The 24,087-nt window shown below is 50.3% G+C and overlaps 2 protein-coding genes across 6 annotated transcripts; one reads left to right on the top strand and one right to left on the bottom strand.

The window, feature by feature from the left end:
* Positions 1-23: 23 nt before the first annotated feature.
* Positions 24-12,883, bottom strand: Matn4 (matrilin 4). Of its 5 annotated transcripts, none has more exons than XM_035446554.1 (10): positions 12,766-12,883; positions 11,456-12,025; positions 10,355-10,477; positions 7,087-7,209; positions 6,864-6,986; positions 6,655-6,777; positions 3,239-3,652; positions 2,975-3,127; positions 415-534; positions 24-324 (listed from the first exon to the last, which is right to left on the bottom strand). In XM_035446554.1, the coding sequence occupies exons 1-10, from the start codon at positions 12,839-12,841 to the stop codon at positions 284-286; spliced, it is 1,866 nt and encodes a 621-aa protein (XP_035302445.1). In that variant the 5' UTR covers positions 12,842-12,883; the 3' UTR covers positions 24-283. The 5 variants fall into 5 exon arrangements, with proteins under 5 accessions (XP_035302445.1, XP_027279268.1, XP_027279269.1 ...); XM_027423467.2 differs by having other exon boundaries at positions 24-332; positions 12,766-12,856; XM_027423468.2 differs by having other exon boundaries at positions 24-332; positions 415-522; positions 12,766-12,856.
* On the top strand, positions 12,843-24,039 carry Rbpjl (recombination signal binding protein for immunoglobulin kappa J region like). The gene is made up of 15 exons (XM_035446603.1): positions 12,843-12,848; positions 13,720-13,822; positions 13,866-14,065; positions 14,383-14,455; positions 15,206-15,308; positions 16,469-16,594; positions 18,367-18,437; positions 18,608-18,723; positions 18,975-19,149; positions 20,612-20,749; positions 21,179-21,288; positions 21,530-21,682; positions 23,151-23,306; positions 23,457-23,560; positions 23,644-24,039. Exons 1-15 carry the CDS (start codon positions 12,843-12,845, stop codon positions 23,915-23,917), a joined length of 1,908 nt encoding a protein of 635 aa, XP_035302494.1. The 3' UTR covers positions 23,918-24,039.
* The last annotated feature ends 48 nt before the right edge of the window (positions 24,040-24,087 follow it).

Genomic DNA, 24,087 nt, shown 5'->3' with positions numbered 1-24,087 from the left:
ACCCAGTGGAAACCGGTGTAGGCTTTTTTTTTTTTTTTTTTTTTTAAGAAAACAAAAAAATCCAACAATACAACAAAGAACTGGGCGCAGCACGCAGCTAGGGCGTGCGAGTGTAGCGTGTCTTCCCCACCAGCACCTCCCAATCCCTTCGCCCCCCAAATCTGGCTTCTGGTCCAAGCGAGGCCAGCTCGAAGGCAGCGCTGGGGGCCCGCCAGCGCCCCCTCCTGGACGGTCCATGCCAAGGGGCACAGGTGCTCAGACCGCATGCGACCTTCACTTCCGGCTAGTCAGCTGGTTCTCCAGTTCCTCCAGGCGCTCGGTCAGCTGGGCCAGTGAGCAGTTAAAGAAGATTTGGGTGGCCTCAAAGATTCTTTCACCTGCCCCGCAGCCCGCGCCTCCAGCCCCAAAGGATATGGTTCCGTGTCAGGCTCTCGAGCGCCCCCAGCGTGCGGCCCTGGAATTCCACGAGGCTTTCGCATTCGCAGGGACTCCGAAGCTCTGTCCCAGCGCTGATGCCCTCCTCTGCAAGCAGAACTCCAAGAGTAAAGGGAATGAGGAGCCAAAGGAAGCCCATTGGACTGTGGCCTGGACCTTCTTATACACCTCTACCCAGTTGATGGTTGAGTATGTACAGGCTTTGGATTTAGACCTGGCTTGAGTCCCAGCCAAGGAGCCCAGAAGTCCCGGGAAAAACTCAGCCCCTCTAAGCTTCAATTCCTGCATCTGTAGAATAGATATAGTGAAAGAAGCTATCCACTGGGGTTGTGAGAATTAGACGATTTGTGTCTGTGTGCACACTTGCAGGAGAAATTCTGAAACCCCGATGCTTGCTGGGATAACTACAGACTGGCTTGCTAGAATCAAGATTCTGATTCAGAACGAGGATCTGTATTTCCAATAAGCTCCTAAAACATGTTGATAGTGAAGTCCATGGATTTCACTTTGGTTAAAAAGAATCCAGAGTGACAAACACCCTCCAAATGAGACGTATCAAACAACGGAAGTGTTATATATCTGTCCCATCCGATTCAGTTAGCCACAAGCCACCTGGAGCTATTTAGCGCTTGAAATGTGGCTGGTGCAACTGAAGAACTCAGTTTTCATTTCGTTTTATTGCAGTCAGTTGCAATTCATTATACACATGTAGCAACTGAATACCATATTGACACAATATCTAAGAACAATGCCAGGCACAAGTCAACCATGTGTTGTATATTTTAAGTAAATCAGCATTCCTCAAACTGTGGTCTGTGGATAAGCATAGCCTACAAATATGTCATAAGGACAAATTATCCAACCCTATCCCAGATCTACTGAGTCGGGGTGAAGCCCAAGAATATATGATTTTATTGATTCTAAAGAAAATAGCTTTTTATTATTTAAATTATGTTTAAGCTATGGATCCAAGTTTATCTCCATATGCATTTCTTCATCTGTGAGTGGACTCAGTTAAATGTGGTTGCCTGTGTTTTCTTAACATAAAATAATGGTGAACCTTACCAGAGATCCCCCCACCTATCTTGCTGTAGGGGTGCTGGGTACAGACGTGAGCCATCATATCTGGCTTTTTGTGAATGTGTTCCAGGACTGAACTCAGGTCATCAGGCTTACATGGCAACTGCTTTTACCTGCTGTGCCATCTCGCCAGCCCCCGTTTTTAATATTACAGGTAATAACATCGTTGGCACAGTTCTTGGCACTCTACCTCCATACAAAGATACCATATGAGTCAAGCAAACTCCCACACTTGGCAAACTACTTGTCTAAAATTACTTGATGGTCTCAATAACACTCCCAAAAGCATCACCTCTGACTTCAGGATTGTGGAAACAGAGGGTCACAGAAGGAAGAGGACCGGCCTAGGTTGTGGTACAGCCAACCTATGAAGAGCCCTAGCCAGGGAGCCCCAATCTGCCTCAGAAACCTAAAGCTGGTGGTAACTTAAGCATCCTCCCTCCTATAGAAGAGGGGAAGGTAGGGAGGAGGAACTTAGCCAGAGTCACTGTAGATGACAGAGTCAGGACAGGAAGGGCCCTAAAGCCCAGGGCTTCCAAAATACCTTAGTTCATCATTAGAGTCGGGATTTGAGCACACTCAACTACAGAATCTGCACTGGGCACAGCCCTGCTGACCTAGCTCCACGGCAGTGCCTCACACAATGGAAGAAGAATCCCATCTTAGGCCTGTGTGAGAATCTAAAGACCCTATAGTCAAAATCAAGGCCCCCAAGAAACTCTGTTCCCTATAAGGTCCAACTGCCCCCCCCAGGGACATCTGGGTCTGTTTCCCCCAGCTGAAGACCAAATGCATTGGAATGACTGCATTTATGGTCAATATTCCCCCAGAAGGCACAAGCCACTGTGTCAAAGCCCAGTCCCGTCACTTTGCCAAGTCCATAAAGTTGAATTCCAACAAGTTGGAGGGTTATAGTTACATATAACTTACATATGCGAAATTTGGCTTGCTTTTGATTTTTTTTCTCTGGGGCTGGAGAGATGGCTCAGTGGTCAAGAGCACTGGCTGCTCTTCCAGAGGACCTGGGTTCAATGCCCAACACCCACATGGTGGTTCACAACCATGTGTAACTCCAGTCCCAGGGGATCTGGGCCTCCACACGCACCAGGCACATATGTGGTGCACAGACATACATGCAGGCAAAAGATGCACATAAAATACAATAAAGTAAATAATTAAATGACATTTTCTCAAACTATTCCAAACACTACTCATTTGAGCGACAAATTCAGTGCTTCCTTGACTCCGATGTGCACCCAAAGTACTGGGTCTGACTCACTGTCTAGGGGCTGCATTTCTGACAAGCTACAGTAAGGAGACAGGCCTGCGCCGGTCCAGGAGTCACAAGCTCTGTGTAGACAGCTGTAACTGCTGAAGGGTGTGTGTGAAGACCTGAGGACAGGGCATCTATGGCGGCAAGGCAACGAAAGAACAGAAGCCAAGGGAGAGACGCGCTCACCTGGGCAAATGCTGCCTTTGAGGTTCTCCAGCAGATGAGTCATGGTGCTGAAGTCCGGAGCGTAGGACACATGCAGCTCCGAAGGTTCGGATGCGATCTCACGCAGCTCTTCCTCCACGGCCTTGCCCACGCCCACAGCATACATGACGATGCCTATAGGGCCCAGGCACTCAAGAGAGAGCTCCAAGCCTCGAGAAAACTGCTTCCCGGCCTCCACACCAATCCCACCCACCCCCGCCCACGTCCATCTCTGGCCAAACCTACCTTCCTCTTTGGCACGAGCTGCCCACACTGAAATGTCATCCTGAGAGCGGCCATCAGTGAACACCAAGCCCACACGAGGCACGTTGAGGTCACGAGGCCGCGCACCCTGCGCCTCTGAGAAGCTGTGCTCCACCATGTGGCGCAGCGCCAGTCCCGTCATGGTGCCGCGCTCCATGTACTCCACAGCCAGGACTGCCTGCTTCACCTCAGCTGCAGTGCCATAGCGGCCCAGTGGGAACTCGGTGCGCACCCGGCTGGAGAACTGCACCAGCCCGATGCGTGTGCCCTCAGGGGACACGTCCAGGAAGTCCACGATCTGGTTCACGAAGCGTTTCACCAGCTCGAAGTTCTGTGGACGCACACTCTTGGAGCCATCCACCAGAAGAACAAGATCCACGTGGCCCTCTCGGCACCCTGCCAAGGAGAGGGCTTGGATGGAGGGGTCGGGTCCTTGACCAGCAGAGCCACTTACTCATCTAGTAGTCATCGCCAGTATTTACTATAGACAAATACCAGCTATGTGTCTTGCCTGCGTGTGTCCAATGGTATGCTCAATCACTACTATCATGGTTACACTATCCTTTCTTTGATGATAGCCTTTGCTGGTTAAGTTCCAACTGCTCTGTTTAAAAGCATTTTTTAATAACCAAGGGAGACAACAGCACCATAGCTATCATTCACTGATGACTAGTACACATCTGTCATAATTCTGAGCATTATATTCATATTAATAACAATGACAGAAACACCACCTATTGATGTTCAATCATGTGTCAGATACTGAAACAAGCACTTTATATATTTTCTCCTTGAGTGGTATTCCCATTCTCTATAAAACTGGGATTCTGAAGAATAAAGTGATTAGCTTCCATAGCTAGTAGTGGCAGAGCCAAGACTGGAAGCCAGGATTAGTTAAACCACAAACTGCTGGACCTGATCACCACAACGTTGCCTTCTCTGTTGTGAACCAGGAGATTTGGAAGTATCAGAAGGGGGGTTCAACAACAAGGAAAACATAATCCTGACCCATGAGACGAGGACAGAATGTAACAAGGCAGGTATGACATCCGCTACAGTTAAGGAAAGTGTGCCATGAGAAGCATAAGGGAGCCCAAGAGAAGAACAACCATTTTGCCAGGAGTGGTTGAATGGAGGTGGTGAGGGTTCAATTTGGTCTTTGATTTGGATTGAATAACTGTGTAATTCAAAACTCTTATACCAGAACCCTTTCTCCTAATGGAACCATCTTTGGGAGGAAACTGGGATTAAATAGACATGAGGGTCAAGCCTTCACGAATGGAGTTAACAATTTCTAGAAAGCCTGGACACGTATAGAAAACTATCACTCATGAGCCAGGAAGCAGAGCCTCACAGGACACTGTATTGGCCAGCATCTTGCCCTTAGCCTTCCCAGAGCTGAGAGATAAATGTTGAAGACGCTGTTGTGGTTTGGTTTGTGCCCAAGAGTCCGTGTCTCCAGAGTGACAGGATGGAGAGTTGATTAAGACCTATAGGGTCTATGGTAGCCAGACTTTCCATCCCTGTAACAAGATACCTGACATAAGTAACTTAGGGTGAGAGCATTTGTTTTAGCTTCCCAGCTTCAGAGAGTTCAGCCTATGGCTTCTGGCTCCTTTTCTTTTGCCCTGGGTAACACCCAATATCATGAGAGCAAGAAAATGGTAGAAGAAAGCAACACCCATCATTATAAAAGAAAACAGAGACAGACAGGAAGGGGGCGAAAGCAAAGCACTCTTCAAACAGGACATGGTGGCACACGCCTGTAACCTCAGCACTTGGGAGACTGAGATAAGATTTCTGTGAGTTTGAGGCCAACCTTTGGTACTTACTGAGTTCAAGGCCAGCCTGGAATACACATCTAAACTCCACTCTTCAGGAGCTGAGAATGTAGCTCAGTTAGTAGAGTTGTTGCCTAGCGTGTTCCAAGTCCTGAGTTAGATCCCCAACATTTGGAGGCAGGGGGATTAGAAAGTTCAAGGTCATTATTAGTTGTATAGCTAGTACATGGCCAGCTTATGCTACCTAAACCCTGTCTTGAAGGAAGGAAGGAAGGAAGGAAGGAAGGAAGGAAGGAAGGAAGGAAGGAAAGAAGGAAGGAAGGAAAGAGAGAAAGAAAGAAGGAAAGAAGGCTCTCAAAAGACACACACCCAATGGCCCACTTTTCCCAGTTGGAGCCCATCTTCTATAGTTTCACCTCCCCGTGGCCCAAAAGTCTACTCCCATATTTAATCTATGCTTGGATTAATCAATAAAGGCAAAACCCTTGTGATCCAATCATTTCCAAGAGGCATAGGCTCTGAATGTTTTTGCACTAAGGACCAAGCCTTTGATACATGAGCCTTGAGAGGGAGTACTTTATATCCAAACTATAACAGGCCTTCTGGGAGATAATTAGGTCATGGAGCATTGCCCTAGGAAGAAATCAATGCCTCTATCAAAGGATGGAGTGGTCTCAAGAGACTAGATTAATGACCCTGCCAGTGAATAGTGACAAAGGACGGCCACCTCCTGTCTTTGATCCCTTGGGCACACATGCTCTTCACTTTCAAGGGCTCTTGTCACGTGGCCATCAAGAGAACTGAGTCTGTGCTCTCAGATCTACAGACTGGGAGTCACTTAAGCTCTATTCTTCATAAATCGCCCAGCTTTGAGCACTTTCTTTGCAGTAACACACAACAGTTCTGTGACATAGCAACCTGAGTGGACTAAGGCAGCCTTGAACAGTGACTAGGAATTTGCCAAGGCAAGAAAGGACATTCTAGAAGGTTGATAGAAGCACGGACAAAGGAATGGGAGCTGGTAAGCTCATGACACATTCGGGAAGGGACAGGTCAGTGTGACTAAAATGTTCAAGTGTGGCAAGAGATTGTCAAAAGAGTGGGCTAAAGCTAGATTGTAATGAACTTAAGTGATAGTTTCGAAATTGACCTCAGCTCACAACGAAAAATGAGAATAATAATATATCATGGTGCATTTCACATTCCTACGCGTAACTAAACTTCCGCTCCATGAAGCAATACTTACTTTCCTAAACTCGGGAAACTATTTTCTCTTCTTTCCCTTAAAAGCTAATTGTAACCCACTAATTGGGTTTCGTTATCCATTAATGTGGTTGCGCCCTGTACTGGAAAAACTCAAGGGAAAGGCATGATCTTTATTTTGTAGACACTGGTGAGCCACAAAGGATTTTGAGTGAAGGAGGAATATGATTAGATACAGACTTTGAAATCAGCCTTGGCAGCAGGGTAGAGGGTTGGTTGGAACCACAGCTGGGCACATGCACATCCCCCAGAAGACGAACATCCACACCACATCTTTGGGGCCATAGCAAGGGCACTGAGGAGGTTCAGAATGTAGGCAATGGGGCAGGAGCAGACCCTCTGCCTATAACTCACGGTCACAGCTCTTGCCATCAGCCTGAAGTCGCCTCCCCTCAGGGCACAGGCAGCGGAAGGAAAGACCCTCACTCACACACTGGAACTCGCAGCCATGATCCACACCATTGCAGAAGTCCCTGACTTGAAAGAGACACCACTAGTCAGTTTAGACCCCAGCACCTACAATCCCTTACTATTCTCTACAAATATGAGAGACACCTGCTCACCCCGACAGCTCCTCCCATCAGGCAGCAGGTCATGACCCTCTCTGCAGATACACTGGGGCCCCTCTAGGGTGTTCACACACTCATGCTGGCAGCTATGGTTTCCAAAGCTACAGTAGTCAATGGCTGAAGGGAGGAAGAAATAGCAAGATATCACTTCTGGATATAGCCCTCAGGGGCCTCAGCCTAGGATACTCACAGGGGTGGGTAAGCAGGGCTTACTTACCCCTGCAGCTCTTCTGGTCCTGCTGGAGTGCAAAGCCAGCTCGACAACGACAGAAATAGGAGTCCAGGGAATTGACACAGAGGTGTTCACAACCGTGGGTTCCTTCAGCACAGAGGTCCATGGCTGGGAAGAAGATGGAGTCAACTTTTGCTCAGGGCTGTATTTCACGGCATAGCCACACAACCCTCTGAGGAACTCTTTCACAAAATCTGGGGCTGAGGACCAGGGAGATGGCTCAGTCTGTAAAGTGTCTGCTGCACAAGCATCTGAGTTTGGATCCCTAGCATCTATATAAAAGCTGGGTGTGGCGGCTGTAACCCTAGCCCTGACTTGGGCAGAGACCCCCGGCTAACCATACTAGTCAACTTGGGAGCCCTAGGTTCAGTGAGAAGACTTATCTCAAGAAAATTAAGTAAAGCTGGGTAGTGCTGGCACACGCCTTTAATCCCAGCACTCTGGAGGCAGAGACAGGCAGAGCTCTGTAAGTTTGAAGACAACCTGGTCTACAGAGAGAGTTCTAGAACAGCCAGGGCTACACAGAGAAACCCTGTCTTGAAAAAACAAACAAACAAACAAACAAACAAATAAAGTTCCAGGAAATGGCTTCATGGGTAACACAACTTTTGCCTCACAAGCCTATGACCTGAGTTCAAAACCCACTTAAAGGTAAAGGAAGAGAAGCAATTCCACCACAGAGCTGTCCTCTGACCCCCACATACACACTGTGACACACACACACCTGCACTCACACACCATACACACTGATAATAATCAAAACTTGTTCAGTAATAGTGAGGTGGGGAGTGATAGAGGAAGACACTTGGCATTGACCTCTGACCTCCACAGGCATTTGCATACACGTGTACGCATCAATGTTTTTAATTAAAAAAAAAAAAAAAAAAGCTAACACTGATGGCTTGTCCCTACTCCAAAGGTCATAGTTAATTAATCTGTTGTGCTACCCAGACATTTGTAGTCTTTCTATAGGGTCAGGTGACATCTCTAAATTAAACCTTGGATACATCCAAGAGCCAAAAGACCCACTGCTAAGTCCAGCCTGTGGAGGAGAATCCCACCCTCCGCAAAGTCAGTGGCTCACAGCAGAGTGTGAGGAGCAGCATCTTCGCCTATCCAAGCTCTTCCCTCTCTGCAAAATGGAAACACGGTAGGAAAAAGCAACTGCAGTTTACTACTTCCTTCTGAAGAGGCAGGAGGGAGACCTGTTGCTGGAGAGGTTACTTTGATAGTTTGGATATGCAAAGATGGCCTAGATCTGAACTGGGCAAAGTTGTGACAATTTAGGATTCCTGGGAAAAGGGACCACAGTGGAGGGGTGGGGGAGGCTTCACAGATGGATGAAGTTTCCTAGCTCTGTGGGCTAAAGATAGCAATGGGCAAATCCCTGCAGTGGGATAATTGAGGGCTTCCAGGAACAAGGGCATCTAGTCTCAGTTACAAGTAATATTTTTCTTTGTATGTTTGGCTTGTACATTACTCATGTCCCTGCCCACCTCCACCTTTAACAAAATGGACACAAGTACACATACATAGGAAAGCATAGCCTTCTGTGCACACGTGTGTAAACCAAAGACTGTAACAAGATGGCCACTTAAGACTGAAAATTTGAGACTGAAAATGTCATAAGTAAAAAGAATGCAGCAAGGCGAGGCACGGTGGAGCACATCAGGTATCTCTGTACTCCAAAGGTTAAGGCAGGGTGGTCATGAATTTGAGGCCAGCATGAGACTCACAACAAGAAAGAAAAAGGAAAGATGGGGAAAACAGAAGAAGACAGGAGAGGAGAAGGGAGGGGAGGGGAGGGAAGGGAAGAAAGAGGGGAGGGGAGAAGAGGGGAGGGGAGAGAGGGGAGGGAGGGGAGGAGAGGGGAGGAGAGGAGAGGAGGAGAGGAGAGGAGAGGAGAGGAGAGGAGAGGAGAGGAGAGGAGAGGAGAGGAGGGAGGAAGTGAACAGAAACCCAGGGAAGATATAGCTGCCAGAATGCATTTTCCAGATACCTTGAGAAATGAATATCCACAGTAATTAAATAGAGGTGCATATCAAACCTTTTTAAGTTTATGTGTGTGTGTGTGTGTGTGAGAGAGAGAGAGAGAGTGTGTGTGTGTGAGAGAGAGAGAGAGTGTGTGTGTGTGTGTGTGTGTGTGAGTGTATTGGTATGCACAACTGTATGTGCACTTGGATCAGAATAGGTATTGGATGTCTTCCTCATCACTCTCCAGCTCCCCACCTATTCCTTTGAGGCAGCGTCTCTCGCTAGACCCGGAGCTCCTGTTTTCTTTGCTGTGCTGCAAACCAGCAAGTCCCAGGGATCTTCCTGTCTCTGCCCACCTCAGAGCTGGAGTTACAGGCTTTTGCCAGATGCCTGTGTGGCTCATGAGCGCTGAGATCCAAATTCCAGTCTTCATGATTGTGTAACAAGTGGTCTTAACCACTGAGCCGTCTGTCTGTCTCTCCAGCCACCTGCCCCAAGCCTTTTCAAGTTTTTAAACACAAGAAGACCCAGATGATACCTGGGTTATTTGAACTCATAACCTCTTTTTCTGGATTGTGAAGCTAAAACTACAGAACTAGTTGCTATGAGTGTATGGAAGGCTCCTAACACCGGGTCTGATATAATTGGCACTCTGTGAGTGGTAGATAACACAGTCACGGGAATATACTCACCAATATATATGCTCACCAAAAAAAAAAAAAAACCTATATACTCATATATGTCTTTTTAAGCCATTTACTCACCAAAAAGAAAACCCCAATCATCTAAGCAAGGCATCACACATCATAGCTTTTCAGAATATTAAAGTTTAAAAAAAAAAAGATTGACATAGAGGAGGCACCACAGAGAGAGATGAGTACAGAGATAAGAATTAAGAACATTCAGGGTGGAGATTGGAGAGGGCCACCTAGCTGAAGACATCCCAGTGGTGTCTAAGTAACAGAAACCGGAAGCCGGGGTCTGGGGAGAGACAGAAGAAACAAGTCTGGGAAATGGATTGAATCCAGGTAGGAAACTGTGCCAAACGGAGGAGAAAGGGTACAAAAAACACATTTAACTGGGAGGGGGGGCGCTCTGATCCTGGCTGTGATCCACCAAAGATTTGTGTGGCCCCAAGTAATAATCCCTCCTTCTGTGGTTTGTAAGGTGAAAGGGGTGTGCTTCTGCTTCCAAAGGACTTGCCAAAATCATGGTTGTGATGCTGGGAAGCCCAAGAGGACTCAGGAGCAATGAGACTGCGGGACGGGGCAGTGCTCACCCAAACAGTTCTTATTATCTGGGGCTAGCTTGTAGCCAGAGTTGCAGGTGCAGTAGAAGGTTCCTGGAGCATTGACACACTGGTGTTGGCAGCCATGTCCCCACTCAGCACACAGGTCCTTCCCTGAGGACACACAAGGAGAGCGTCAACAGAGAACAGAGGGACAGAAGTGTCCAAGGAGAGGGTTCAGTGGTAGGGTCTGGAGCAAATACCCAAGTATGGACTTAGGTAGGGTGAGTTTGGTTCTTTGTGAGGGCCAGTCCAGGTGAGAGGATTAGGGGAAGAATGGGATAGTCTTAGAAAAGGGCACCGCCCAGCATGAAGGGGGTGGAGCCAGAATAGGACCACACAGAGGTCGGGGCCCTGCAGGAAGATGGAAAGGCATTAAATCACGGTAGATGGGTACAAAGGCCGTGCAGTAGAGCATGCCTGAAATCTCAGCGCTTGGGAGGTGGATTCAGGAGGATCAGGAATTCAAGGTCAGTCTCAGCTACAAATAGATTTCAAGACCAGTGTAGGTTGCAAGAAATCTTGTCGTCGTCGTCCTCCCACACACACCCACACACCCACACACCCACACCACACAAGTGACTAAGAGAGTTCTCATAGCCTTTGTAAACGAGGGGGAGGGGCGGGATTTAGAGTGGGAGGAACCATAATCGGGTGGGCAGAGCATGACACTAGTCTCAATTTTAAGGGTTGATAAGTGTGTGTGTGACTTGGCTGCCCCGGGACTCACTCTGTAGACCAGGCTGGCCTCGAATCACAGAGGTCTGCCTGCCTCTGCCTCCCGAGGGCTGGGATTAAAGATGTGCGCCACCACTGCCCAGCAGTGAATCTTGTTTTAAAAACATTTGGTGTTGGAAGTTTGACATTTAGCTTGTGACACACCACGCAAAGTACATGGTTAGTCCCTGACCCAGCAAGCAGGACTGGCTGCCGAGTGTTGAGGAACCAAGCCTGAATTGTGACACACCACTCTGCAGGCAGAATAGCGCTACTGTACCTGGAGGGCGGAGTAAAGCCCTCCCGGCCACGCCCACGCGACAGAGAGGGATTGTCTGCAATGATGCAAACTAGAATGTAGTCACTCTAACTCACCGCACAGCCGACCCTGAAACTGCAGACCAAACTCCTGGATGAGATCGAAGGACTCCACCAAGAAGACGTGCTGATCCAGCGGCGGCGAAGCCATGGCTCGTAGAGAGCCCACATCGGCTCGCTGCACCCCCACCGCGTAGATCTCGATGCCGCGGGCGCGCGCCTGCGCGGCCACTTCGGCCACTCGGTCTTGAGGTCTCCCGTCGGTCACGATGACCAAGACCCGCGGCACTCGCTCCTCCGGTGGGCGGGCGCCTTCGGCCTCACTGAAGGCCACGTTCATGGCATACTGGATCGCCAGCCCGGTCATGGTGCCCTGCGCCAGAGGCACTACGGCGCTGATGGCGCGCTCCATGTCCTCGCGACGGGAGAAGGCGCCCAGGGGAAACACGCTCTGCACTTGGCTAGAATACTGGATCACTCCAACACGCGTGGCGTTCAGCCCCACATCCAGGCTACGGAGGAGGCCCACTAGAAACTGCCGCATGGTCTCGAACTCGAAGGGGCGCACGCTGCGGGAGCTATCAATCACGAACACCAAATCCAGGGGCCCAGTATAGCACCTAGGACCTGCAGGGAGATGGGAAAGGACTCTCTCGGGTCAACTAAAGCTGATCTCTCAGGAAAAGCCAGACGCTGTTATCCAGTGAAACAGCGCCTAGCATATTAGCCTAACAAACACCTTGGATACAGTAACTCATCCATCCTATAGGGGCGCGGGGGAGGGAGGCGAGGGGGGGAGGCGGGGGGGACTGACCCAGGAAATTGCAAAGTTCCCTGCATACAGCTCTGGAGGCTGTTCTGAGTCTGTATTATATATTGGGGAGCGGGCAAAGAGATGTCCCAATCTCCAATGCCTATGTGAACCGGTCAGATATTTATTATAAATGAATGAACTGGTTCGATTATGCCTATTCACCACAAGCCGCGGTATCCCTGATAATGTGGGTTGTCCCAGCAACATATTGTCATATACCCAAGTGGGCTGGGTGTTTAGCAGGTCCTTTCAGTTTTTTTTTTTTCAAGAAAATTCTCAAATAGGGGTTTATATGCGGAACCTCCTGATTTTTCCATGTTTTTAATATGCTTCCATAAAATTCAAAACCAAATGACCAGTTCTGCATGAACCTAAAGCCATGCCACATGCTGCAAGCGAGGAAACCACACGAGAGATGATGTGGGAAGCCCAAATCCAGCCCACAGTGTTCCAAAGCCCTTGCTTTTCCTTCTCCAGCAATGCTGGCTGGAGGTGGAAGAAGGAGCTGTTTCTGCTCCCTTCCTCCCACGGTGAGGGCTGGGCCTCCGCTCACCTGCAGACTGGAGCTGGATTTCCCAGGGCTGGAGGGAGAGCAGCAACAGTGACAGTGGCCAGAAAAGACCTCTCATGATGCCTGTAGGAGGAAGCACCAAAGTGTCACAGCCTGAAGGTAATAAAGAAACGGTTTTGACCTTTCTCTTACTTCAGGGGGTGTGCACTTTGTTTCTGTGTATGTTCAAAATGTCTTGCCAGGCATGGTTGCACACTCAGGAGGCAGAAGCAGGCAGATCCCTGTGGGTTTGAGGCCAGTCTGGTCAACATAGTCGGTTCCAGGCCAGCCAGGGCTACATGCTAAGACCTTGTCTGAAAACAAGAGTCTTATGGTAATTTTTTTAATATTACCACCCTGGGATTGCTGAAATTCACAACAGAAAATGACATTTTACAGAACTACAGGACACCAAGTAAATAGAGTAGACGAAAACATATAAACCTCAAAAGGATTGATAAACTCTTTTCTAAAAAGATGTTTTATGTGCTTTTATTGTGCATGCATGCACACACTACGACACACACGTGTGGAGGTCAAAGGGCACTTCGTTGAAGTAAGCTCTCTCCTTCCATTGTGTAGGTCCCAGGCTTAGATAGTACTGAACTCCGGTGGTCAGTTTTGGCAGCATCCTGCCGGTCCCCAAAGAAGTCTTTTCTAAATACCAGGTACAACGTTAAATACGTTCATTCGATGTGGCATTAACTCTCTACCCAGTTCTGGCACTTAAGGCTGTTGTTGGCTTGGTTGTACCTATTCAGAAAGAGAGGCTTAAAGAAATTAAATGCTGCTAACCAACCTCATATAGCAGGGAAGTGGTTACATGGTGATAGACTCCTGTCTGTCTGTCTGTCTGTCGATCAGCCAAGGTGCTCCATACTCTCTTCTTCTGCAGAGAGAAGCCATCCCTCACCGGCTTCCCCACCCCTTGAGAAGTGCAGCCCTCTTGGGTTCTAGGGTCTTAGTGGTAAGCCCCGGGAGTGGGCCTTGAACAAGAACCGCCTCGACGTCTTTGTTACCCGCCTGCTCTTAGGAGGGGCCGCCAGGGGGCGCCTGTCGGGTCTGGTTTCTATGGCCGTGGGAAGCCCACATCTGCCCAGCAGGTGTCCCTGCCCAAAGCAAACAGGCAGTTGAGGAGCCCCGGGACCTTGAAGATAAGGCTTGGACGAAATATATCCGGTGCGAGGGTCGGGGGGCAGAGGTGTGGAGGGTACCGAAGACAGAGGCACTAGACGTGCTCAGAGAGCAGCGAGAGAGCGGCTGGGGCTTCGACGCACGGCTATGGAACCCGTGGGGACAACAGGTGAGCCTTCACTTTCCTGCGTAGTCTAGCGAGGTCCCCTGAGAACGACGTAGGACGGACACACACACACACACACACACACACACACACACACACACACACACACCACACACCTACGACTGGAAAATTTGGGGACCAATAAGGTTGCTAGCTAGGTTCCAGGCACAGAACTAAACCTAGGGCCTCCTCTCTTCCTCCAGAGCCTCCTAGTTCCCTGGCACCTAGGAGTCACTAAGCCTTTCTTCCGTTTCCTACCCCACCCCCACACGGCACGGTGAGCCTGCTCTATCCATTTTTCAGTCGCTGTTTCTTGGCAGCGCAGGCCAGCGCCCCTAACCCACCGCCGCCCCGCCCCCTTTTCCTTGAATGGGCCCTTTCTGAGCCAGGCCGGTGTGTGTGTCTGGCTCCAGACTGCCTTCCCATCCGGGATTCTTCTCCCTTCTGACTTTCCAGGCAGGGCAGAAGAACAAAAATCCCTCCAGCAGGGCCTGTCGTGGGAGGGTGACTGAGCAAGCAAGATGTGCCAGCTGCTTGCTGGTGGACGTGGGAAGTAGGGGATGCCTTTTCTAGAGTGGGCCGTAGTCGAGTCGGTTACCATCTGAATAAAGGCCCAGGAGACTCCGTGTTGACTCTGGACTAAGGTCCCTCTTATGCTACTCTTGGCCTAAGTCAATGCGCACTTGGCATCACCTCACCTGCACCCCAGGAGTCAGAGTCAAATAGCTTCCTTCTCTCAACTTCAACTTCCCAAACCTGCTATTCCCCAGAGGAAAGTCGGTCCCGGGAGGGCAAAGGCAGTCATCACTCAAGGCTTGCTTTGAAGTGGTGGTGGCCCACTAGACTGACACCGGACCCCAGTTCTCCTAGATCTTAAGAGTCAGTCCGTGCATTGAAGAAGGCTTTTCTCCGATGCCCTTAGGGTAGGGAAAGTTCATTCCCAAGGAAGGGGAGGTCTATGAGGTCAAGAGCTGACCGGGAATGGACACTTTGGGAAGGTGCCAGAACCTAGAGGGAGGAGATTAGAGAAGGAGGGCCTGCGTTTAGTCGGCCTTGCTGGAGGGGCATCGAATAAGGTACTACGGGTTAGATGAAGGCACACAGACGTTGAAGTACTGTCCCCCTACTGGCTCTTCGCTGCAGACCCCTCGGTGCCCCCGGGCCCTTTGACTCACCTGAGCCTGCTGGACAGCTCAGAGGCGCCGCTACAGAGCGATGGGCCAAGCCTCCTGGGGAGTTGGACCAGGTAACGGCGTGGGCAGCTTGCCCTAGGTAGGGACTGCCAGACAGCTAGAGCAAGGCGAGGCGGCAGCTGCATTTAACCTGGGGCGGGTGGGGAGGGGAGCGCGGGCTGCGACCCCTCCCACTGGCAGGGAGCGATCTCCCCCTTCCTCTGAGCGCCCGGGCAGGGCAAGCGCGGCACCCCCTTCTCCTGCACTCTTGGAGCTGCAGGAGCGAGCTGCGGGCCGGAATTCGGCTACAGCTGGAGTCGGGCGGCGACACTCTCGGCAGCCGGAATGCTCTGGAATCCTACATGAGACGCTTCCCAGAGGAGAGCCCCAAGAGGCGGAGCGGTCCTGGCCGCCGCCTGGCTGGCCTGGCTGGGCTTCCGAGGACGCGCCCGGTTCTTGCCCTCCTCTGTCCCTTCCAGGAGTGATGAAAGGCCGGGATTTGGTCCTGCTAAGAGGGTAAAGGGGCTCAAAAGGACAGCCTTGGCGTTCTTAGCTCTCTTCAGGGCCCAACCTTCTAATTTCCCAAATATCTCCCACCATGGACTCATTGTGTAAGCCTTATGAAAACCCATCCTCACCTGCTAAACTCTCAGACTGACAAGCAACAGACCCCAGAGAGCTGACCTAACTCACTCACCCTACAAACCCAACAGTGTTCGAAGAAAGGAAAACACCTATAGCAATAAGCCAGGGGTGCTGTCGGGACATCAGAAAGATTCTGATGGCCCTGCTAATGTGGCCTGGGGCTTCGTTCACTTCTACACCCGTCTGTCTGCTGGAACTGCGATTGTGCCCTGGACCTGGAGCCGGCAAAAGCTGTTTCCTTTTATGTATTCTCCTGGGGTGAAGGCTTAATTACCATTTCCACAAAGCCCACCTCCATCTGAAGACCAAGTATAGGGCTTTAAAGTGCAGCTCTTCCGATATGGCCTCAGACTACACCAGTCAGAAAGCCACCCACACAGTGCAGCACCTGGGTGATCCTGGTGAGCTCCGTGCAGGCTTCATGGAGCACAGATATGTGGCCCATAGCCCAAGTCCTCCTCTTTGCCTAACATTTCTTCCCCAGACCCCGTCGGGGTATGCAAATCTACCCCAGTTCCTACTTCAGCTTTGTGCCAGCTCAACCCTTGCCTCCCCTTCCTGTGGCTGGTTGGCCCATCCCCATTCCTAGGTCACCCCCAGAGCATGCTGCCATCCTGAGGGAAGGGGTGCGTACATGCCTGCAGCAAAGATGTGAGCAGACTGTGTGGATCCTGCATGCCAAGGTGGCTCAGAAGTCCTATGGAAATGAGAAGAGGTAGGGTGACACCATATCCACTCCTAGGTCTCCACAGCCTTCAGCCCTATGCACCCCTCCCCAACCTCCCACCACTTAGCTGCTTTTACATCTTGGAGGCCTCAAGGCTGACACCTCAGCTATTGGCCGATCAGGGTCTGGTTCCTCGGCCAACAGTAGCCACCAACTGGATCCACAGCAGAGCTTCACAGTGACTCTCAGATGCCCACACACACCCCCATCATCCATTCACTCACCTTCTTGGTGTCACACAGCAGGCCCTATGGTCACTGCTGGGCACTAATTCATCCAGCCGCACAAGACTGGCACAGCATCTTCACTCAGGTGCAGAAGACGCAGTTACCTCCCCACAAATCAGCAAACCAGATACTTGAGATTCTGATGAGAGCTGCAAGGAAAACAGAGCAGGGTCACCTGGTAGAAACCAAAGGGGATAGCTTAGCTTGAAAGGTCAAGGAGGTCAAAGGGCTCTTTAGGAAGTGACATCAGAACTGGAGTACCAATGCTGAAATGGAGCCAGACATGAAAAAATCTCCAGCAAGCATTCCAACTAGAGGGGCCAGAAAAGACAAGGACCTCAAGGCTGCTAGCTGTGCAGCTAGTCCCGTAAGAGGATTGGGGGGGGGGGCGGGTTGTTATGGGAAATAAACAGGAGAAGGAAACATGTCCAGACTTAGGATTTTAAACCACTAAAGGATTCTAATAGGGGAGTATCATAATTTGACTCATGTTTTCATCATTATTAATAATATCATTTATTTTATTTTTATATTTTGGGAGAATGAGACAAACTTTGACTTTGTAGCTCAGGCTGGACTTGAATCCACAGTAATTCTCCTGCCTCAAGCCTCATCCCTTCCAGTGCCCAGTGCTGGGATTAGGGTTACAGGCATGAGCCATCACAACCAATTTGGTTTAACTGGATTTTTGAAGATTATTTATTAGCTGGGGGGTGGTAGCACACACCTTTAATCCCAGCACTGGGAGGCAGAGGCAGGCAGATCTCTGAGTTCAAGGCCAACCTGGTCTACAGAGCAAGTTCCAGGACAGACTCCAAAGCTACACAGAGAAGCCCTGTGTCAAAAAAAAAAAAATGTATTTACTTATTTTATGTGCTTGGGTGCTTTGTCTACATATATGCCTGCATACCAGAAGAGGGCACCAGATCCCCTTACAGATGGTTATGAGCCACCATGTGGGTGCTGGATATTGAACTCAGGACCTCTGGAAGAGCAGCCAGCACTCTTAAACCCTGGGCCGTCTCTCCTGCCCCTTGACTGTTATTTTCAATGCTCTTGTTATTACTGTATGTGTGGATGGATGTCACAACTTGTATGGAGGTCAGAGGATAACGTTGCATAGTTGATTCTCTCCATCCACCTTTCTGTGGGTTCTGGGGATTGAGCTCAGGTTGTCGGGTTGACCCTGGCAAGCATTTTATCTGCCGAGCCAAGTGTTATTTAAGAAGTAACCTGGTTGCTGTGTGGGGAAAAAGTTCAAAGAGGGGCAGTAACAAGGGAGAGACCTTTGGAAGGCAAGAGGTAGCCATTAGGACCAAGGTGGAGGTGGTAGGAAGCATCGGAGTCCAGATATGTCTTGAAGGTGGAATGGGCAGGACTTAGAGGGTTTTAATAAGCAAGAGAATGTTCTGTGTTAACAGGATTCACTCAATTAGGAGAGGAGGGGGAAATCATGAGTTTTTGGGTTTATGTCTCTTTGAGACACTTTCAAGACAATGGAAATAATATATCCAGCTCTCTGCGTGTTTCCAGGTTCTTCTGCCCTCCGCCCTGTGTCTACCTCGCCGGCCCAGGCTGGAGGGTAAAACCAGTGCAAGACCAAGGTAAGAGCACGCAAGGACTGTTTCTCTGCAGGAAGGATTAATTCAGCAGGGCCCTGAGTCCAGCCGATTGCAGGAGCAGTCTCGTTGCTCCCTCTGGTGGCAAGAGCTAAGTTTGACTGGCACCTGAGTCTCCCCAGTCCTTCAAGGATTAATTCCCCGTCATTTTCTAGCCCACCAATCTGCGGAGACCGGGCCCACTGTCTACGGTTACATGGGACTGGACGGTGCGTCCGGCAGCGCTCCGGAGACGCAGAAGTTGAATTTCGAAGAGCAGCCGGACTCAAGGGTGAGACTGCATGAGACCGCATCCAATTCCTGTCCCCAGCCCTGCCTCTTCTTTGGAAAGGAGGACTCCCCAAGTCCTCTCCAGAAGCCACGAGACTAGCGGGGAGACCAGGCGGGGGAGGTTCTGATTCAGAACCTGGCTAGTACGGCTTCTTGTCATCTCTGATGGGATGGCTGTCATAACTGCGGGAGGTTGACGCATGCGCTGGCAGAGTTGAGCTAAGACGGGTCCCATCCCCACGAGCCCCGTAGGAATTTGGTTGTGCCAAGACCCTGTACATCTCTGACGCCGACAAGAGGAAGCACTTCCGTCTAGTGCTGCGGCTTGTGCTGCGAGGGGGCCAAGAGCTGGGTACCTTCCATAGTCGCCTCATCAAGGTGATCTCCAAGCCCTCACAGAAGAAGCAGTCGCTGAAAAACACAGACCGTGAGAGAGAGTGGAGTGGGAGGGTGCGATTCAAATCTGGAGCTGTAAAATTGGGGGGGGGGGTGCAGGGGTAGAGTCGGGGTGAGAGGTGGAGTCTGAATGAGTGGTAGGCCAAGACCAAAAGAAAAGTCACCTGAGCTCATACATGGAGATGCAGGAAAAGGAGAGACAACCAGATTTGAACGCGTCAGTGGGAAACTCAGAACAGATAAAGGCTGCAGCGGGGTGCCAAACCACAGGCCGATTAAAAAAATGACCTTAAGGAAGCTGTATCCCAGATCCAAGCAGTGGTCTAGTTGGCCCTTGGTATTCAGGAAAAGCAGATGGCATGGTGACAGGCTTGAACCCTGTTCTGAAGTTTGCTAGCTGCCTGACCTTGGGCAGAATGATCCTTTAGTCGGAAGTAAGAGAATCAGCTGAGTTGATACTTAGATTTAGAGAAGGGTGGGAGATGGCTTGGTGTCTGAAGTACTTCCAACACAAGCATGACAATCCAAGTTTGGGTTCCCATAAAAGCTGAATGTGGCTGCAGGTGCTGGTGACCCCAGCACTGAGCAAGTAGGGACAGGCAGATTCTCCTCCTGCTCTCTGGCCAGAAAGTTCTAGAAAAATGGAGGGCTCTCAATCTAGGGAGAGCCTGTGTCAATCCAGTGGAAAGTTATGGAGGGCGGTACCTGGAGTAAACCTCTGACCTCCACACACATACAGAAAAAGGGAAGGAAGGGAGGAAGGAAGGAGGGAGGAAGGGAAGGAGGGAGGAAGAAAGAAAGAAGAAAGAAGGGAGGAAGAAAGGAAGGAAGGAAAGGACCTATTGTATGATAAATTCAATGGAAGTAGCTTGGACTAGGTGCAAATGGCATGCCAACAGTCTGTTCAGCATTAAAAGTAGAGAGGAGGGCACCCTGCCCAGGGCCATATCCTGGACTGGTCTAAGTCCGGTGAGAAAATAAAGCTGGGTCTCTGAGCATATGCCATAGGCCGGAAGACATGGGGAGCTCTAGAAAAGTTCCCCTGCTCTTTCGTAGCACGCGATCTTTGCTTAGCTGCTGGCCATCAATGCAACTCCCACCTGCTTCACACTTCCCAGCCCCAGGAGGCCTCCTAAACTCAGCCTTCACCAGACTGTGTTAGCATTTCCTATTTATGTCCTCCAGACCATGAACTCTTTCAGGGCAAAACTGGGCCCAATTCACACCATCAGCACCCAGCACAATACCTACCACAAAGCAGGTCCTAAGTGACTCGGTAAACTCAGTTCCCCCAACTGAAGGATGCCCTATTGTACCAGGGAGTGGCAAGCTCAGAGCTGAAGCAGACCCTAGCTAAGTGGCTGTGAAATGCAGATACCCATCGTGTCCAGGCCAGCGAGCTTATTAGCCAGGCTGCCACAGAGGACAGAAGATCATTGGGGCCGACCAAGGGACCACACGAGGCCAGGACACTGATTCCTCTCCTCTCACAGTGTGCATCTCCTCGGGCTCAAAGGTCTCCCTTTTCAACCGCCTGCGCTCCCAGACAGTGTCCACACGCTACCTCTCTGTGGAAGATGGGGCCTTTGTGGCCAGTGCCAGACAGTGGGCAGCCTTCACACTCCACCTGGGTAATCACGTGAGCAGGTGTGGGCTGGGTGCTCCATGTGTGTTAGCATATTTAACCAACACTTCAGGAATGTAAACAAGTGTAACTGAACCCTGGGGAACAAAGGCTTGTCCCCCTATCCCCCTCACCCGTCACCCCACCCCCACCCCCACCTCCCACTGGCCTTAATGAGTCAGTGATTAACCCAATCTAATCTATTCTGACCCCAGTGGCTATTCCCTTTCCCTGCCCCCGCCCCATAAGCCAGTAAGAGGCTGGCCCAGGGAACACACCTTTGTGGGGATGACCACTGATTACCTACCTGTCCAAGATTAGAATCTGAGTCTTCACTTCTTCCGTCATGGCCAGCTGTGTTGTGACAGAAAGCCAGAGGTGAGGAAGCAGGGTTTGGGGCCGAAGTTCTGAAGCCTTTTGTCCCTGTCTTCCCCAGCTGACAAGCACTGTTCCCAAGGGGACTTTCCACCCCAGGAAGGTTACATCCGCTATGGCTCCCTGGTGCAGCTTGTCTGCACAGTCACCGGCATCACACTGCCTCCTATGGTATGAGGAAGGAGTCTGTACCCACGAGGGTAACCACAGATCAGTACAGAAGTGTGGCCACTGAGGGCAGAGCTGGGGGTGAGGCCTGAAGGCCTAAAGACACCTCCTCTCTCTAAGTGCTTAATGGGAGTGTGCCTGTGAGCCCATGGCTATCAGAATAGAACCGCCTGGCTGGAGAGCAGTCAGCCTCTGGGGACCCCCGCACCTCGCCACCCCTCTTCCAGGCACCCTTCTGCTGCAGATCATCCGCAAAGTAGCCAAGCAGTGTGCCCTCCTTGACGTGGACGAACCCATATCCCAGCTGCACAAGTGTGCATTCCAGTTTCCAGGTGACACTCCAGGAGGGGGTGGCACCTACTTATGCCTTGCCACAGAGAAGGTGGTGCAATTCCAGGTGAGCAGCAAGGGCTACCAAGCATACCAGGAAGAATACAGAGGGCTGTAGGGTATAAGATCTTGGCCACAAAGGTTGCTGCTTCTTAGGCAATAGTGCCGTCCATAAACAGTAGAGTCATAGAGAAAAACAATGTAATTACTATCAGTAAACAACACTCCTTCCCAAGGGCTTATAGATGTTGGGATATGAAATTGCAGCATATATGAACTAGAGAGACGACAGCTTAGTAGTTAAGAGAACTTGTTGCTCTTCCAAAGGATCCAAGTTCAAGTCCCAGTACCCACATGGTGGGCCACAACTTCACAACCACTTGTAACTCCAGCTCCAGGGGATCTGACACCCCTGTGTGACCTCTGACGGCCACACACATATGGTACACATTCACATATACACAAGTAAAAAAAAAAAATTCAGGATATGAATAAAATCATAGTAGGAGATAGCATTGAATATTACTGAACAAAGTTATAGGATGTCAAGGCACAAAAATCATACAGTCTGGAAAGCAATAATTATTAAGTAATATTTCTCCCAAAAAATATGATTCTGGAAAGTTAGTAGATGGAATCATAAAATATAGAAAACAATAATTACAGCCAGGTGGTACATGCCTGTAATCTCACCACTCAAGAGGCAGAAGCAGGCAGATCTCTGAGTTCAAGACCAGCCTGGTCTACAGAGTAAGTTCCAGGTAAGTTCTATTCATGTGGCCTAAGCTGGCCTTGAACTCTCTAAGCAGGAAAGGCTGGCCCTGAGTTCATGATCCTCCTGCCTCCATCTATCAAGCATCAAGTGTTGCCATAGGCACCACTACGGCCAGCTAAAACTGTAGAATGTTATGGCACAGAATTTTTTTAATTTTTAATTAATTAATTTATTTACTTGTTTGTTTTGGTGTTTGTTTTGTGGGGTTTTGTTTTGGTTTGGTTTTTGAAGACAGGGGTTTCTCTGTGTAACAGCCCTGAATGTCCTGGAATTTGCTCTGTAGACCAGGCTGGCCTTGAACTCAGAGATCCACCTACCTCTGCCTCCCAAGTGCTGGGATTAAATGTATGCACCACCACCACCTTGCTAAGGCACAAGATTTTACAATGTTAAAGGAGGGTGGATATGGCTGGAGAGGCAGCTTAGTGGTTAATTGCATTTGCTGCTCTTACAGAGAACCAAAGTTTGGTCCTCACACCCAGGTCAGGTGCCTATAAATCCAGTTCCAAGGTATCTGACACTGTCTTGTGACCTCTGCTGGCACACACTTAGACACACAGAGAGAGAGAGACAGAGAGAGAGACACAGAGATGGTTATACACACATATAAATTCACAGTACAAACAAAAATAATTTTTAAAAATGAGTTTGGATATATATCCCATACAGTGTGAGGGTCTCACCCAAGACCCCTGGGGTAGATAAACCAAAAAGCTTAGAAGGGAAAGGCCTCAGTTCCATCCTTTGGACCTCCTGCCAGGCTTCCCTCTGTCCCAAGGAGGCCAACAGGGCACTGCTCAACGACAGCTCTTGCTGGACGATCATTGGTACTGAGTCGGTGGAGTTTTCCTTCAGCACCAGCCTGGCCTGTACTCGGGAACCTGTCACTCCAGTGCCCCTCATCAGCACTCTAGAGGTGAACTGTTGGGGGCTGTGCAGCCGGCCTGTCTGCTCTGGGAATCGGGAGGCTGTCGGAGGAAGGACAGGATGCTCCTTTACACTCCCCCTGTACCCCCACGCACACATTCCCCCGTGTGTGGTCCCATCTGGTCCCATCTGCCCCCAGCTGAGCGGCGGAGGCGATGTGGCCACGCTGGAGCTGCACGGAGAGAATTTCCACGCTGGGCTCAAGGTGTGGTTTGGAGATGTGGAGGCAGAAACCATGTACAGGTACCGATAGGGGAGGGGCAGCTTGGCTCCGAGGATCAGAGGCTGGAATGTTCGTCAGTCTATCCTCCATTCCCCACCCGCAGGAGCCCGCGGTCCTTGGTGTGCGTGGTGCCAGACGTGGCAGCCTTCGGCAGCGACTGGCGCTGGCTGCGCACTCCCATCACGGTGCCCGTGAGCCTGCTGCGTACAGATGCGCTCTTCTACCCCAGCGCCTTCTCTTTCACCTACACCCCGGAATACAGCGCGCGGCCGCGGCCACCTGATGCGCACGAGCCCGCCCCTGACGCAGACGCGCTTCTCGAGAGCATCCACCACGAGTTCACGCGTACCAACTTCCACCTCTTCTGCCCCAGCTAGGCACCTCCACCCGCGGCTGACACCCACGTGCGCAGCTGTCCCTCGGGAGTTTCTTGCCCCTTTGCTATGAAAGGACAAGAGGGAGGGAAATTCCTCACCTGTCCTCAGTCCACTCACTGCCCTCACTCACAGGAACTGTCGTCAATCATGAGTGATGTTCTAATGCCTTC

Source organism: Cricetulus griseus, chromosome 6 (genome assembly GCF_003668045.3).
Source record: "Cricetulus griseus strain 17A/GY chromosome 6, alternate assembly CriGri-PICRH-1.0, whole genome shotgun sequence".
Classification (NCBI taxonomy): Eukaryota; Metazoa; Chordata; class Mammalia; order Rodentia; family Cricetidae; genus Cricetulus; species Cricetulus griseus.
This window is presented reverse-complemented; position numbering and strand designations above follow the sequence as displayed.

What these genes read in the sequence shown, in the direction of transcription:
- Matn4 (XM_027423467.2), bottom strand. Translation starts at nt 12,841, where the DNA reads ATGAGAGGTCTTTTCTGGCCACTGTCACTGTTGCTGCTCTCCCTCCAG. An exon ending in TGATGGGAGGAGCTGTCGGG is followed by an intron (nt 6,778 to 6,863) that starts GTGAGCAGGTGT and finishes GTCTCTTTCAAG; the next exon opens with TCAGGGACTTCTGCAATGGT. An exon ending in AGCTCGTGCCAAAGAGGAAG is followed by an intron (nt 3,128 to 3,238) that starts GTAGGTTTGGCC and finishes TGGGCCCTATAG; the next exon opens with GCATCGTCATGTATGCTGTG.
- Rbpjl (XM_035446603.1), top strand. An exon ending in AAAACCAGTGCAAGACCAAG is followed by an intron (nt 18,438 to 18,607) that starts GTAAGAGCACGC and finishes GTCATTTTCTAG; the next exon opens with CCCACCAATCTGCGGAGACC. An exon ending in AAGAGCAGCCGGACTCAAGG is followed by an intron (nt 18,724 to 18,974) that starts GTGAGACTGCAT and finishes CGAGCCCCGTAG; the next exon opens with GAATTTGGTTGTGCCAAGAC.